The sequence below is a fragment of the Pristiophorus japonicus genome, chromosome 1 (genome assembly GCF_044704955.1).
Source record: "Pristiophorus japonicus isolate sPriJap1 chromosome 1, sPriJap1.hap1, whole genome shotgun sequence".
In the NCBI taxonomy this organism is placed as follows: domain Eukaryota; kingdom Metazoa; phylum Chordata; class Chondrichthyes; family Pristiophoridae; genus Pristiophorus; species Pristiophorus japonicus.
This window is the reverse complement of record NC_091977.1, coordinates 294,936,040-294,951,613: the sequence shown is the minus strand read 5'-3', so window position 1 is coordinate 294,951,613 and position 15,574 is coordinate 294,936,040. Positions and strand designations below refer to the sequence as shown.

Genomic DNA, 15,574 nt, shown 5'->3' with positions numbered 1-15,574 from the left:
CACCAATAATTTTAACATCCAGAAACCTTTCCTGTTGAAGACACTGGAATTAAAATTCAAAACAGACAATACAGCATTAAAAAACGGTCCAGTCACATTTTTAAAAAATGATCACAAACATTACTTTTAAAAATAGTTAAAAATGAAGAAACACTTACTCCATTATGACACTGTTAATGTAGTCAGCTCCATCTATATGCCCAAACTGGAAATCCCTGTTAACACATTTAAATACTGTACATTTAAAGTAAATACATTTAAAGGACCCTCCGTACACCCATGAAACACAGTCCTTATTTCCACAAATGAGAGTTGTGTAGATGACGAACAGCAGTTGTCTCCTTCGTTGCAGCACTGAGGGAGTGCTGCACAGTCAGAAGTGTTGTCTTCCAGATGAAAAGTTAAACCAAGGCCTCATCTGCCCTTTCAGGCAGACGTCAAAAATCCCATGGCACTATTCGAAGAGGAGCAGGGCACTCAGTGTCCTGGCCTCAATCAATATCACTTTAAAAAAAAAATTATCTGGTCATTTATCTCATTATGTTTGTGGGATCTTGAGTGCACAATTTGCTGTCTGCATTTTTTTGTATTACAACAGTGACTACACTTCAAAAGTTTTACATTGGCTGTGAAGCACTTTGGGATGTCCTGAGTCTTGAAAGGTGCTTTAGAAATGCAAATTCTGTCTTTCATGGAAGAATCATAGAATTTTATACCATTTGGCTCATTGCACCCAAGTCAGGTCTTTTCAAAAATAAAAGCATCCACTTAGTCCCAATCCTATGCCCTTTCATAGCTTTTAATTTTTTCTTCTACAGCTATTTATCACTTCCCCATTGAAAGCCATTATCGCTTTGGGTTCCACGTCCTAACAATCTTCATTAAAAAAACTTCTTCCTTTTATTCTTTTAGCAATGATCTTAAATCTATTTATCAACTCACCAATCAGTTGGAACTAGTTTTTCCCCATTTACCTCATCAAAATACTTCATACTCCACCACTTTAAACATTCACTCCCTCCACTCGCGGTGCACTGTGGCTGCAGTACATACCAACTACAGCAATTCGCTAAGGCTTCTTCGACAGCACCTCCCAAAACCACGACCTCTTCTTCCGCCTAGAAGGACAAGGGCAGCTGGTGCATATGAACACCACTACCTGCATGTTTCCCTCCAAGTCATGCAACATCTTGACTTGGAAATACATCATTGCTCCTTCATCGTCGCTTGGTCAAAATCCTGGAACTCACCCCCCTAACAGCACTGTGGGAGTACCTTCACCACTCAGACTGCAGCGGTTCAAGGTGGCGGTTCACCACCACCTTCAAAGGCAATAAATACTGGCCTTGCCAGCAATGCCCACATCCCTTCAACTAAAGCCTCTCATTTATTGTATCCAGTCTAACTTCTTTTAAAACTTTTCTTTACAAACATAAAATTTAGGAAAACCTGCCAGGTACTCTGTAATGCAACAATTGAGGAAATAGTGAAAACATTTTCAGCTGCCTGCTTAAATGTGAGCGGTTAAAAGAATAAACATTTTGACGAGGTTATGAAAGTCAGAACAATCGCGAACAGCAAACATAAAGCTAAGATTTGGAATGAAGATGTTTTTTGCATTAATCCGTTTCTTCTTAAAGTGGAATACTGCATACCTGACTTGGACAGCTGTGCAAGGAAGACAGACAGGTATGCTGGCAGTTTTATAATATTTACACCTCCTTTACAAAATTATGCTGAGTTTACTTGAAATTAACCTATAGTATAGTTTTAAATAAATCAGGTTAAAATACAAATACACTGTACACATACCCACCTGGATAGGTGTCAGTTGGATATGCAGTTTCCACTTGTAAATTTCCCTTTTACTAAAATTAGTTACAACAGATTAAAAAAAACTCAGAGGGCGTACAGTAGTACACTAACTGAAAATTTCTGTAGGAAAAATGAAATTATCCTTCGCAGTTCTCTATTCTGTTCTGAATGGTAGATATTATATATAATCAATATTTTAAAGGAAATGGAATTCAATGCCAGAACTTCAACATTGAAATAAATATGTACATGCTACTATCAATAGCTTTGAAGCGAAAGAATTAAGATTTCAGAAGTTTTCCTTTGTGATAGGAAGTATTTATAGAATCACAGAATTATACAGCACATTGCGCCCATTGTGCCAGCTCTTTGAAAGAGCTATCCATTTAATCCCACTCCCCTGCTCTTTCCCCATAGCTCTGTATTTTTTTTTTACTTTTCAAAAATACATCCAATTACCTTTTGAAAGTGAGTATTGAATCTGCTTTCACCACCCTTTCAGGCAGTGTATTTCAGATTATAAAAAAATCTTCTCATTTTCCCTTTGGTTCTTTTGCCAATTACCTTAAATCTGTGTCCTTTAGTTACTGACCTTTCTACCAGTGTAAACAGTTTCTCCTTATGTACTCTTATCAAAACTCTTAAGTTTGAGCATCTCTATCAAATCTTCCCTTAGCATTTTTTGCTCTAAGGAGAACAATCCAAGCGTCTCCAGTCTATCAATATAACTGAAGCTCCTCAGTTCTGGTATCATGTTGAAACATAGAAAATAGGTGCAGGAGAAGGCCAGTCGGCCCTTCGAGCCTGCCCCACCATTCAATAAGATCATGGCTGATCATTCACCTCAGTACCCCTTTCCCGCTTTCTCTCCACACCCCTTGATCCCTTTAGACGCAAGGGCCATATCTAACTCCCTCTTGAATATATCCAATGAACTGGCATCAACAACTCTCTGCGGTAGGGAATTCCACAGGTTAACAACTCAGTGAAGAAGTTTCTCCTCATCTCAGTCCTAAATGGCTTACCCCTTATCCTTAGACTGTGACCCCTGGTTCTGGACTTCCCCAACATCGGGAACATTCTTCCTGTCCAGTCCTGTCAGAATTTTATATGTTTCTATGAGATCCCCCTCATATTCTAAACTCCAGTGAATACAGGCCCAGTCGATCCAGTCTCTCCTCATATGTCAGGGAATCAGTCTGGTGAACCTTCGCTGCACTCCCTCAATAGCAAGAACGTCCTTCCTCAGATTACGAGACCAAAATGGAACACAATATTCCAGGTTAGGCCTCACTAAGGCCCTGTACAACTGCAGTAAGACCTCCCTGCTCCTATACTCAAATCACATACCTATGAAGGCCAACATGCCATTTGCCGCCTTCACCGCCTGCTGTAACTGCATGCTAACTTTCAATGACTGATGTACCATAACACCCAGGTCTCGTTGCACCTCCCCTTTTCCTAATCTGCCGCCATTCAGATAATATTCTGCCCTCGTGTTTTTGCCACCGAAGTGGATAACCTCACACTTATCCACATTATACTGCATCTGCCACTCGTTTGCCCACTCACCTAACCTGTCCAAGTCACCCTGCAGCCTCTTAGCATCCTCCTCACAGCTCACACCGCCACCCAGCTTAGTGTCATCTGCAAACTTGGAAATATTACACCCAATTCCCTCATCCAAATCATTAATGTATATTGCAAATAGCTGGAGTCCCAGCACTGAACCCTGGCGGAACCCCACTAGTCACTGCCTGCCATTCTGAAAAGAACCCGTTTATCCCGACTCGCTGCTTCCTGTCTGCCAACCAGTTCTCGATCCACGTCAGTACATTACCCCCAATACCATGTGCTTTAATTTTGCACACCAATCTCGTGTGGGACCTTGTCAAAAGCCTTTTGAAAGTCCAAATACACCACATCCACCGGTTCTCCCTTGTCCACTCTACTAGTTACATCCTCAAAAAATTCTAGAAGATTTGTCAAGCAGGATTTCTCTTTCATAAATCCATGCTGACTTGGACCGATCCCGTCACTGCTTTCCAAATATGCTGCTATTTCATCTTTAATAATTGATTCAAACATTTTCCCCACTACTGATGTCAGGCTAACCGGTCTATAATTACCCACCTTCTCTCTCCCTCCCTTCTTAAAAAATGATGTTACGTTAGCTACCCTCCAGTCCATAGGAATTGATCCAGAGTCAATATAGACGATTGGAAAATGATCACCAATGCATCCACTATTTCTAGGGCTACTTCCTTAAGTACTCTGGGATGCAGACCATCAGGTCCCGGGGATTTATCAGCCTTCAATCCCATCAGTTTCCCTAACACAATTTCCCATCTAATAAGGATTTCCTCCTTCTCACTAGACCCTCGGTCCCTTAGTATTTCCGGAAGGTTATTTGTGTCTTCCTTCATGAAGACAGAACCAAAGTATTTGTTTAACTGGCCTGCCATTTCTTTGTTCCCCATTATAAATTCACCTGAATCTGACTGCAAGGGACCCATGTTTGTCTTCACTAATCTTTTTCTCTTCACATATCTACAGAAGCTTTGGCGGTCAGTTTTTATGTTCCCAGCAAGCTTCCTCTCATACTCTATTTTCCCCCTCCTAATGAAACCCTTTGTCCTCCCCTGCTGTATTATAAAATTCTCCCAGTCCTCAGGTTTGCTGCTTTTTCTGGCCAATTTATATGCCTCTTCCTTGGATTTAACACTATCCTTAACTTCCCTTGTTAGCCACGGTTGAGCCACCTTCCCAGTTTTATTTTTACTCCAGACAGGGATGTAGAATTGAAGTTCACCCATGTGATCTTTAAATGTTTGCCATTGCCTATCCACCTTCAACCCTTTAAGTATCGTTTGCCAGTCTATTCTAGCCAATTCACGTCTCATACCATCGAAGTTACCTTTCCTTAAGTTAAGGACCCTAGTCTCTGAATTAGCTGTGTCACTCTCCATCTTAATAAAGAATTCTACCAATATTATGGTCAGTCTTCCCCAAGGGACCTCGCACAACAAGATTGCTAATTAGTCCTTTCTCATTACACATCACCAAGTCGAGGATGGCCAGCCCTCTAGTTGGCTGCTCGACATATTGCTCTAGAAAACCATCCCTAATACACTCCAGGAAATCCTCCTCCACTGCATTGCTACCAGTTTGGTTAGCCCAATCAATATGTAGATTAAAGTCGCCCATGATAATTGCTGTATCTTTATTGCACGCATCCCTAATTTCTTGTTTGATGCTGTCCCCAACCTCACTACTACTGTTTGGTGGTCTGTACACAACTCCCACTAGCGTTTTCTGCCCTTTAGTATTCCGTAGCTCCACCCATACCGGTTCCAAATCATCCAAGCTAATGTCCTTCCTTACTATTGCATTCATTTCCTCTTTAACCAGCAACGCCACCCCACCTCCTTTTCCTTTCTGTCTATCCTTCCTAAATGTTGAATACCCCTGGATGTTGAGTTCCCAGCCTTGGTCACCCTGGAGCCATGTCTCCGTGATGCCAATTACATCATATCCGTTAACTGCTATCTGTGCAGTTAATACGTCCACCTTATTGCGAATACTCCTCGCATTGAGGCACAGAGCCTTCAGGCTTGTCTTTTTCACACACTTTGCCCCTTTAGAATTTTGCTGTAATGTGGCCCTTTTGCCTTGGGTTTCTCTGCCTTCCACTTTTACTTTTCTTCTTTCTACCTTTTGCTTCTGCCCCCATTCTACTTTCCTCTGTCTCTCTGCATAGGTTTCCATCCCCCTGATATATTAGTTTAACACTCCCCCTAGGACATTGGTTCCAGTCCTGCCCAGGTGCAGACCGTCTGGTTTGTACTGGTCCCACCTCCCCCAGAACTGGTTCCAATGTCCCAAGAATTTGAATCCCTCCCTTCTGCACCACTCCTCAAGCCACGTATTCATCTGAGCTATCCTGCGATTCCTACTCTGACTAGCACATGGCACTGGTAGCAATCCTGAGGTTACTACTTTTGAGGTCCTACTTTTTAAATTTAGCTCCTAGCTCCCTAAATTCATCTTGTAGGACCTCATCCCGTTTTGTACCTATATCGTTGGTACCTATATGCACCACGACAACTGGCTGTTTACCCTCCCCCTTCAAAATGTCCTGCACCCGCTCAGAGACATCCTTGACCCTTGCACCAGGGAGGCAACATACCATCCTGGAGTCTCGGTTGTGGCCGCAGAAACATCTATCTATTCCCCTTACAATAGGTAAATGTCCTCTGCACCCTCTCCAAGGCCTTGACATCCTTCCTAAAGTGCCCAGAATTAGATGCAATAATCCAGCTGGGGCCTAACCAATGTTATGCTTTAAAACTTCCTTGCTTTTGTACTCTATTTATAAAGCCCAGATTCTGTATGCTTGTGTTATTGAATGCTTATTTTTCTGCTTTGTTTAGTGCGTTAAATGTACTAACCTGCGCCGAATTCTTAGATCCCCGCAATGTTTTTCAGAGCTAGCCACATACGCTGACCTAAATCGATTTGAAGTAAGTTTTAGTTGGCCAAAGTGGCATAAATGGCCAAAACTGGCGTAAGTGTCTGGGAACACCCACTTTTGGAAAAAAAAACTAAAAAAAAAATCGTACCTAACCGACATACTCTGGAGCAAATTTTGGGGGGAAAATGGCATTTTTTAAACTTTCGCCAGAAAAAACAACTTCGTCCCAAAAAATTGATGCAAGTCATGGCCAAAATTGGGCCCCAAAGTTACTACATCCTCAAAGTATTTATCAACTAACCTGTGAAACTGCTCCCTGTAGCCAGTAGCAACTTCATGAGTAATGACCTTTAGTCTGGAATAAAGAGAGAGAATAATGAAATGATGCACTGATAGTTTTACAGCAGAGATGGTGCATTGCAGTTTATCCTGCATTATATATTACTGGTTCAAGGAACAATAGTATTAGCTCATCAAAAAGGTGATATTTTCTCAACTCCGTCCTTTGATTAGCTAACTGGAGAGCGCAAAGTTTCACCTGAATTATCAAAGACTTTGCCTGAACTTGACGGGATTTCTTTTGAGGAATAGAAGAAGACCTTTTATTCTCATATTAAATACAACAAAAAAAAACAGGCAAGGAGGAAGATGTGGAGGACGAGGTGTACAAGGAGGAGGAGGGATCAGAGGAATGGAGAGTTCAGCAGTGGGTTTGTAGGACATGAGGGGATTAGAGGTAGAGAGGAAGTAAGCCATGAAGGGATGTAAGCACGAAGATGAGAATTTTAAATTTGAAGCTTTGGGCGACCAGGTGCCAATGAAGGTCAGTGAAGACAGAGGTGATGGGTGAATAGGGCAGGATACAGGCAGGAAAGTTTTGGATGAGCTGAAATTTACAAAGGGTGGAAGATGGGAGGCCAGGAGATCTTTGGAATAGCCGAGTCTAGAGGTGACAAAAGGCATAGATGAGGGTTTCAGCAGCAGATGGGCCGATAGAGTGGGGCAAAGGCGGGAAATGTGAGTGTGGATGTTCAGAAACACAGCACGAGGTCAAACAGGACACTTTTTAAAAAAGGAGGGAGAGAGAAAACAGGAAATTATAGACCGGTAAGCCTGATATCGATAGTGGGGAAAATGTTGGAATCAATTATTAAAGATGTAATAGCAGAGCATTTAGAAAGCAGTGACAGGATCGGTCCAAGTCAGCATGGATTTATGAAAGGGAAATAATGCTTGACAAATCTTCCTAGAATTTTTTGAGGATATAACTAGCAGAGTGGACAAAGGGGAACCAGTGGATGTGGTGTATTTGGACTTTCAAAAGGCTTTTGACAAAGTCCCATACAAGAGATTAGTGTGCAAAATTAAAGCACATGGTATTGGGGGTAATGTATTGACGTGGATAGAGAACTGGTTGGCAGACAGGAAGCAAAGAGTAGGAATAAACGGATCCTTTTCAGAATGACAGGTAGTGACTAATGGGGTACTACAAGGTTCAGTGCTGGGACCCCAGCTCTTTACAATATACATTAATGATTTAGACGAAGGAATTGAATGTAATATCTCCAAGTTTGCACACTAAGCTGGGTGGCAGTGAGAGCCGTGAGGAAGATGCTAAGAGGCTACAGGGTGACTTGGACAGATTAGGTGAATGGACAAATGCATGGCAGATGCTGTATAATGTAGATAAATGTGAGGTTATCCACTTTGGTGGCAAAAACAGGAAGGCAGATTATCTGAATGGTGACAGATTAGGAAAAGGGCAGGTGCAACGAGACCTGGGTGTCATGGTACAACAGTCATTGAACAACAGTCATTGAAAGTTAGTATGCAGTGAAGGCGGCAAACGGCATGCTGGCCTTCATAGCGAGAGGATTTGAGTATAGGAGCAGGGAGGTCTCACTGCAGTTGTACAGGGCGTTAGTGAGGCCACACCTTGAATATGGTCTACAGTTTTGGCCTCCTAATCTGAGGAAGGACATTCTTGCTATTGAGTGAGTGCAGCGAAGGTTCACCAGACTGATTCCAGGGATGGCTGGACTGACATATGAGGAGAGACAGGATCAACTGGGCCTTTATACACTGGAGTTCAGAAGGATGAGAGGGGATCTCATAGAAACATATAAACCTCTGACGGGATTGGACAGGTTAGATGCAGGAAGTATGTTCCCGATGTTGGGGAAGTCCAGAACCAGAGATCACAGTCTAAGGATATGGGGTAAGCCATTTAGAACAGAGATGACGAGAAACTTCTTCACTCAGAGCATTGTGAACCTGTGGAATTCTCTACCACAGAAAGTTGTTGAGGCCAGTTCGTTAGATATATTCAAAAGGGTGTTAGATGTGACCCTTACAGCTAAAGGGATCAAGGGGTATGGAGAGAAAGCAGGAATGGGGTACTGAAGTTGCATGATCAGCCATGATCATATTGAATGGTGGGGCAGGCTCGAAGAGCCGAATGGCCTACTCCTGCACCTATTTTCTTTGTTTCAATGGGCCCAAGTTTCCGCATGATTTGCGCCTGATTTTTTAGGAGCAACTGGTGGAGAACGGACTATCTTAGAAATCGCAATTCTCCACATTTTTTTTTCTGCAGTTCTAGTGAGGTAGAACAGTTCTACTTTAGAACAGAATTTTTTCTTCAAAAGGGGGGGTGTCCAGCCACTGACGCCTGATTTCAAAGTTTCCACAGTGAAAATGTACTCCAAACTAAAGTAGAATGGAGCAAGTGAAGATTTTTGTAGAACTGAAAAAACCTGTTCTACACATTAAAAAATCAGGCGCAGGTTACAAATTAGGCGTCCAGAACGAGGTGTGGGGGGGAAGGGGGGGGAAGGGAACTCATTAAATTCTACAATCAATTCTTATTTATACTTCTACAAATATTATACAAATAAATCCAACCTGAATAAACATTTATAAGCAAAGAAAAGATTAAATAAACCATCTTCCTACCTGTGTGAAAGTGCTTCAGCCATCGTTCGAAGGAAACTGGCGTTTGTTGCCGCGCAGGGGAGGGAGGGGAAGGAGACAGCGGCTTGTTGCCGCGCAGGGGAGGGAGGGGAAGGAGACAGCGGCTTGTTGCCGGGCAGGGGAGGGAGGGGAAGGAGACAGCGGCTTGTTGCCGCGCAGGGGAGGGAGGGGAAGGAGACAGCGGCTTATTGCCGCGCAGGGGGAGGGGAAGGAGACAGCGGCTTGTTGCCGCGCAGGGGAGGGAGGGGAAGGAGACAGCAGCTTGTTGCCGCGCAGGGGAGGGAGGGGAAGGAGACAGCGGCTTGTTGCCGCGCAGGGGAGGGAGGGGAAGGAGACAGCAGCTTGTTGCCGCGCAGGGGAGGGAGGGGAAGGAGACAGCGGCTTGTTGCCGCGCAGGGGAGGGAGGGGAAGGAGACAGCGGCTTATTGCCGCGCAGGGGGAGGGGAAGGAGACAGCGGCTTGTTGCCGCGCAGGGGAGGGAGGGGAAGGAGACAGCGGCTTGTTGCCGGGCAGGGGAGGGAGGGGAAGGAGACAGCGGCTTGTTGCCGCGCAAGGGAGGGAGGGGAAGGAGACAGCGGCTTGTTGCCGCGCAGGGGAGGGAGGGAAAGGAGACAGCGGCTTGTTGCCGCGGAGGGGAGGGAGGGAAAGGAGACAGCGGCTTGTTGCCGCGCAGGGGAGGGAGGGGAAGGAGACAGCGGCTTGTTGCCGCGCAGGGGAGGGAGGGGAAGGAGACAGCGGCTTGTTGCCGCGGAGGGGAGGGAGGGGAAGGAGACAGCGGCTTGTTGCCGTGGAGGGAGGGGAAGGAGACAGCGGCTTGTTGCCGCGGAGGGAGGGGAGGGGAAGGAGACAGTGAGAAGGGAAGCCTCAGTGCTGATGGCAATGTGGTTTTATTAAAAAATGTTTAAAAATTAAACAGCTACAAAGAACTACAAAAATGGCCGAGTGCCAATGTTTCTTTTCACACTGAGTATGCGCGAATGCTCCAACTCGCACGCGCAGCGTTGCCGGCAGGAAAAAAACTAATTTAAATAGTACCCGCCCCATCCCACTTACAAAATCGCCGCGAGTGTAGGCTCCACGCCAAACAGACAAGGAGCTGCAGAGCGCTCGAGAATAGCGCGTTTTTTTTCTGACACCGTTTTAGGCGCGAAAAACGGGCGCCCAGCTCAGAGGGGCGCCCGTTTTTTATCCTGTGGAAACTTGGGCCCTAAGTTTCTGAAGTTGCCCACAATCTCAGTTAGCCTGAGGCAGTGGCCTGGAGACGGATGGAATCAGTAGCAAGGGTAGAGTTTCTGGGGAGGTGGGGGCGCTGTTAGGGTTAGGATTTAAATGAGGAAACCTTAGTTCCTCCAAGACCGGATGTTAGACAAGCAATCTGACAATAGAGGCAATAGAAGGATCGAGGGAGGTGGTGCAGAGTTACGAGTTGGACGGTATCAATATACATGTTGTATTCTGATTCCGCCCAACTGACATGTTGATCCCATGTCTGCGGATGATGTTGCCATAGGAATATGTAGATGAGAAAAAGGAGACCAGGGGATGATCCTTGGGGGACTGTGCAGGTAACTATATGTGATCAAAAGAGATGCCATTGTTACTGATAGTCTGGCTGTTTTGGGTAGGCAAGAGTGGAACTAAGCGAGAACAGCCCGCTGAGCATCAGAGAAGAGGCATTAGAGGATGATGATGTGCTCAACTGTGTCAAAGCCTGCCGAGTTGAGGAGAGATAATGTATTTCCGAAAGGTTATTTGTGTCTTCCTTAGTGAAGACAGAACCAAAGTATTTGTTCAATTGGCCTGCCATTTCTTTGTTCCCCATTATAAATTCACCTGATTCTGACTGCAAGGGACCTACATTTGTCTTCACTAATCTTTTTCTCTTTACATATCTATAGAAGCTTTTGCAGTCAGTTTTTATGTTCCCTGCAAGCTTACTCTCATACTCTTCCTCTGCTGAATTCTAAATTTCTTCCAGTCCTCAGGTTTGCTGCTTTTTCTGGCCAATTTATATGCCTCTTCCTTGGATTTAACACTATCCCTAATTTCCCTTGTTAGCCACGGTTGGGCCACCTTCCCTGTTTTATTTTTACTCCATCAAGGGATGTACAATTGTTGTAGTTCATCCAATGTGATCTTTAAATGTCTGCCATTGCCTATCTACCGTCAACCCTTTAAATATCATTCGCCAGTCTATTCTAGCCAATTCACGTCTCATACCATCGAAGTTATCTTTCTATAAATTCAGGACCCTAGTCTCCGACTTAACTGTGTCACTCTCTATCTTAATGAAGAATTCTACCATATTATTGTCTCTCTTCCCCAAGGGGCCTTGCACAAGATTGCTAATTAATCCTCTCTCATTACACAACACCCAGTCTAGGATGGCTAGCTCTCTAGTTGGTTCCTCGACATATTGGTCGAGAAAACCATCCCTTATACACTCCAGGAAATCCTCCTCCACTGTATTGCTACCAGTTTGGTTAGCCTAATCTATATGTAGATTAAAGTCATCTATGATAACTGCTGTACCTTTATTACACGCATCCCTAATTTCCTGTTTGATGCCATCCCCAACCTCACTACTACTGTTTGGTGATCCCACTAGCGTTTTCTGCCCTTTGGTGTTCCGCAACTCTACCCATACAGATTCCACATCATCCAAGCTAATATCTTTCCTTAATATTGCGTTAATCTCCTCTTTAACCAGCAACGCTACCCCACCTCCTTTTCCTTTCTGTCTATCCTTCCTGAATATTGAATACCCCTGGATGTTGAGTTCCCAGTCTTAAGAAATATACTTCCCTCAAGACATCATAATTACAGGTTGTATTTATGTGTTAGAGAGTTGGTAAACTCTATCTTTAGAGTAATCCAAGTATAGCTTCAGATACAATTTGTTCATAATTACAGTGTTGGAAATGACTTGAAAATACTGCAGGTGGTGAAACTGGGGCAAATGTGCAGATCATTCAGCATTCATGCCAACCGTTTAAAAAAGGCCTTGTGCAGGCTGCGGAGTTTCTAAACAGGCAAGAAATCAGAAAACAGCATTGAATCTATGTGTAAGGGCTATATTTCACATAGGTGGGACCAGTTCATGCTGTAAGTGACCAAGAGAAAGAAGTGAATACAAATTCATGGCAAAAATTCAAGAAAGGAAGTTTGCACATTTTGTGTCTGAAAAATTCCTGAAGACACAGCTGCCTCTCTAATTTTCCTGCTTTCCATCTTGCCTTACCTGTACTGTGTGGAACACAATTGAATCAAAAATGTTAAATTGGGAGTTTCAATGGGCCCAAGTTTCGAGCCGCACCTAGAACGGCGCAGTCCCGACCTGGACACCCGTTTTTCACGCCACAAAGTGCGCCTAAAAAAACCCTCCGTATTCTCCACCTCCCTGCAGATCCTCTGGCCCTTGGCGCAGCGCAGCACGAGCTGTAGGGGGCGGAGCCAGGTCCCTGCGCTGAAAACAGTGCCGGGACCTCTGCACATGCGCACTACAGTGGGTGCGCAAGTGCAGTAGCTCCAGGGGCCCGAAACTGTGTGGGAGGGGCCTGAAGCACGCAGCCCCTAGCCCTGGCCGAATGGCCTCACTGGGGCTGCGTGAATAAGGCTCCTCCCACGGCCAGCTCCTGCTTCCTCCCGACCCGACTCGACTCCCGCTTCCGGACCCGAACCCCCCCCGGACCGGACCCCCGCTCCCCCCATCCCGACTCCCCGGCCCCCCGCCCGACTGGACCCGACCCCCGCTCCCCCCCACCCCCGGACTGGATCCGACCTCCCTCTCCCTGACCCAAACCGAACCGATCCAACGCCACCTACCTGTAAATCTGGTGCTGGGGACGGGCCCCTGCCCGAAGTCTCAGGCCCGGCCCGTTCAGCCTCCCTCCCCCTTCTCTCTCCCTCTCTCCCTCCCTCCCCCACAATCTCCCCTTTATCCACTTCTCCCCCATCCCTCTGCTCTCCCCCTCGCTGTCAGAAACACAGACACTGACAGACAGACAGACAGATAGAGACACTGACAGAGACACACTGGGGGGGGGTGCGGGGGGCGGCATCCCAGCACGCTGGAGGGCTCGTGCTGCAGTCGGTAAGTAGAAAATGTTTTATTTATTGATAAAAAAAAAAAATTATTAATTTTTTTTGATTGATTTATTGGTTGATTTATTGATATATTTATCATTTATTATTGATGATGGCTCTTTATTTGTAAAACTGAAGTGTTTAATGTTTGTAAACTTCCCTTTAAACCCCCCCCTCCCCAACGCCTGATTTGTAACCTACGCGCTGATTTTCTAAAGTGTAGACAAGGTTTTTTCGAGCGTACAAAAATCTTCACTTACTCCATTCTAAGTTAGTTTGGAGTAAGTTTTCACTGACGAAACTTTGAAAACAGGCGTAAGTGGCCGGACATGCCCCCTTTTGAAAAAAAAATTCTGTTCCAAAGTGAAACTGTTCTAACTGACTAGAACTGGAGCAAACTAAATGACGAGAATTCCGATTTCTAAGATACTCCGTTCTACACCAGTTGCTCCTAAAAATCAGGAGCAAATCATGTGGAAACTTGGGGCCAATGTGTTGGATTTAAAAAAAAAAATTGGTGCAATTGTCTTCAATAAGCAAATAAATATTTTATATACAAAATATTTAATATAATCACAAATAATGTGTGTGAGAGAAAAATAATTCCGTGTAATAGCTCAATGGAAATGGAATTATTTGAAATAGTAATGTCAAACAGTGTATGCAAAGAAAAATGTCTGCTTAATCAGAGTATCTTGATTTTCCTTCTTTCCTCAGATAGATTCCTGCAGTTGACTACACTGTATTCATGACATGGAATGTGAGATGTGTTGTGAACATCAACCTAGCAGTTGATTGGGACTGATGGAACAACTTTCAAATACTATGCCGATGAACAGAGGATAGGTATGTTGACTGAAGGAAGAGAGCATTGGTTGAACCTTTCAAATTAGCATATCATCCCTTAATCCCCCATTATATCTGACATCAATTATTGGCATTTAGTCAGATCTTCCCATATTCTGCAAGAATTCCCCTGATCTCACATAATTTATTTTAATTTCCATAGGACCTATACTATGCAATATTGTAAACCCTCTCCTTTTTTTATCCCCCTCTCATCGTGTCTGAAAACCCTGAAACCAGGAATGTTGAGCTATCATTCCTGCCCTTCTTTTAGCCATGTCTCAGTAATAGTTATATCATATTCCGTGTCTATCTGTGCCCTCAGCTCATCTGCCTTATTCGCTAGACTCATTGCATTGAAGTATATACCATTTAGCACTGCCAAAACTCCCTTGTTGTCTATTTTCTAGCCTTTGTTTTCTTTGCCTTCCAAACTCGCTTACTAATTTTCTGCCTTCCATTTCCAACTTTTCTTCTCTCCCTTCTTAATCTAGTCTGAGGTTCCCATTCCCCTGCCAAGCTAGTTTAAACCCTCCCTAACAGCAGCCCCCCCCCCCCCGGCCGAGGATATCGGTCCCAGCCCTGTTGAGGTGCAACCTGTCCGGCTTGTACAGGTCCCACTTCCCCAGAAATGGTCCCAATGCCTCAGGAATCTAAAGCTCTCCCTCCTGCACCATCTCTCCAGCCATGCATTCCTCTGCTCTATCCTCCTACTTCTGTACTCATTAGCACAAGGCACTGGGAGTAATCCGGAGATTACGACCTTTGAGATCCTGTGAGGATCTTGGGGATGGGGCAAAGGAGAAAAAAAGCAGGAAAGAAAAGTGCTACAAACCATTTTGTACAGCTCTCACGAAAGCAGTCAAGATGAAAGTTATAATATAATGTCTGCACTGAGGCAATGGAATCATTTGCATTAGGGCCCAAAATACAAGGTTCAACTCGGTTCTCATTTATGTGACCACCTCTATTACAGTGCAGTATACATGAAGACAAAAAAAGAAATGGCTTGTTGTGAAAAGTACACTATTGCGAGCATGTATTAAAATATCTACTCTGTTCCAACATGTGAAAAAAATTAGCAGGTGTCAGATTTAGTAGTGCCAAATATGAAGCGATATTCAACTGTGAACTTGTACCGGTAAAGGTACACTTGCATTGTCAACCCTGGTTGAATGTATTCCTGGAGATTTCTTCACATGACCTCCAGCCACCCTGTCCAATAAAACAGCCTTTTGCTTCCCATCTCCAATATTTTCGTAACTAATAAATGAAAAAAAACACATTTGTTTTTCAATGCCCTTATGATTTTTCGTCCAGGTTGTTCACAGTAGATTAATCTGCAATTCCTAGAGACTCCTCTAATTCTGGAGGATTAAC

At 44.3% G+C, this 15,574-nt stretch overlaps 1 protein-coding gene across 2 annotated transcripts in view; it reads right to left on the bottom strand.

The window, feature by feature from the left end:
• Window positions 1-15,574, bottom strand: part of LOC139270908 (protein disulfide-isomerase TMX3-like) — a 188,422-nt gene that overhangs the window by 16,357 nt on the left and 156,491 nt on the right. The window contains exons 12-13 of one of the 2 annotated variants that reach the window (XM_070888472.1): window positions 6,591-6,644; window positions 159-215 (exon numbers count right to left, since the gene is read on the bottom strand). In XM_070888472.1, coding sequence (XP_070744573.1) covers window positions 159-215; window positions 6,591-6,644 — 111 coding nt within the window. The remainder of the gene's footprint in view (window positions 1-158; window positions 216-6,590; window positions 6,645-15,574) is intronic. The other variant, XM_070888473.1, reaches the window with a different exon arrangement.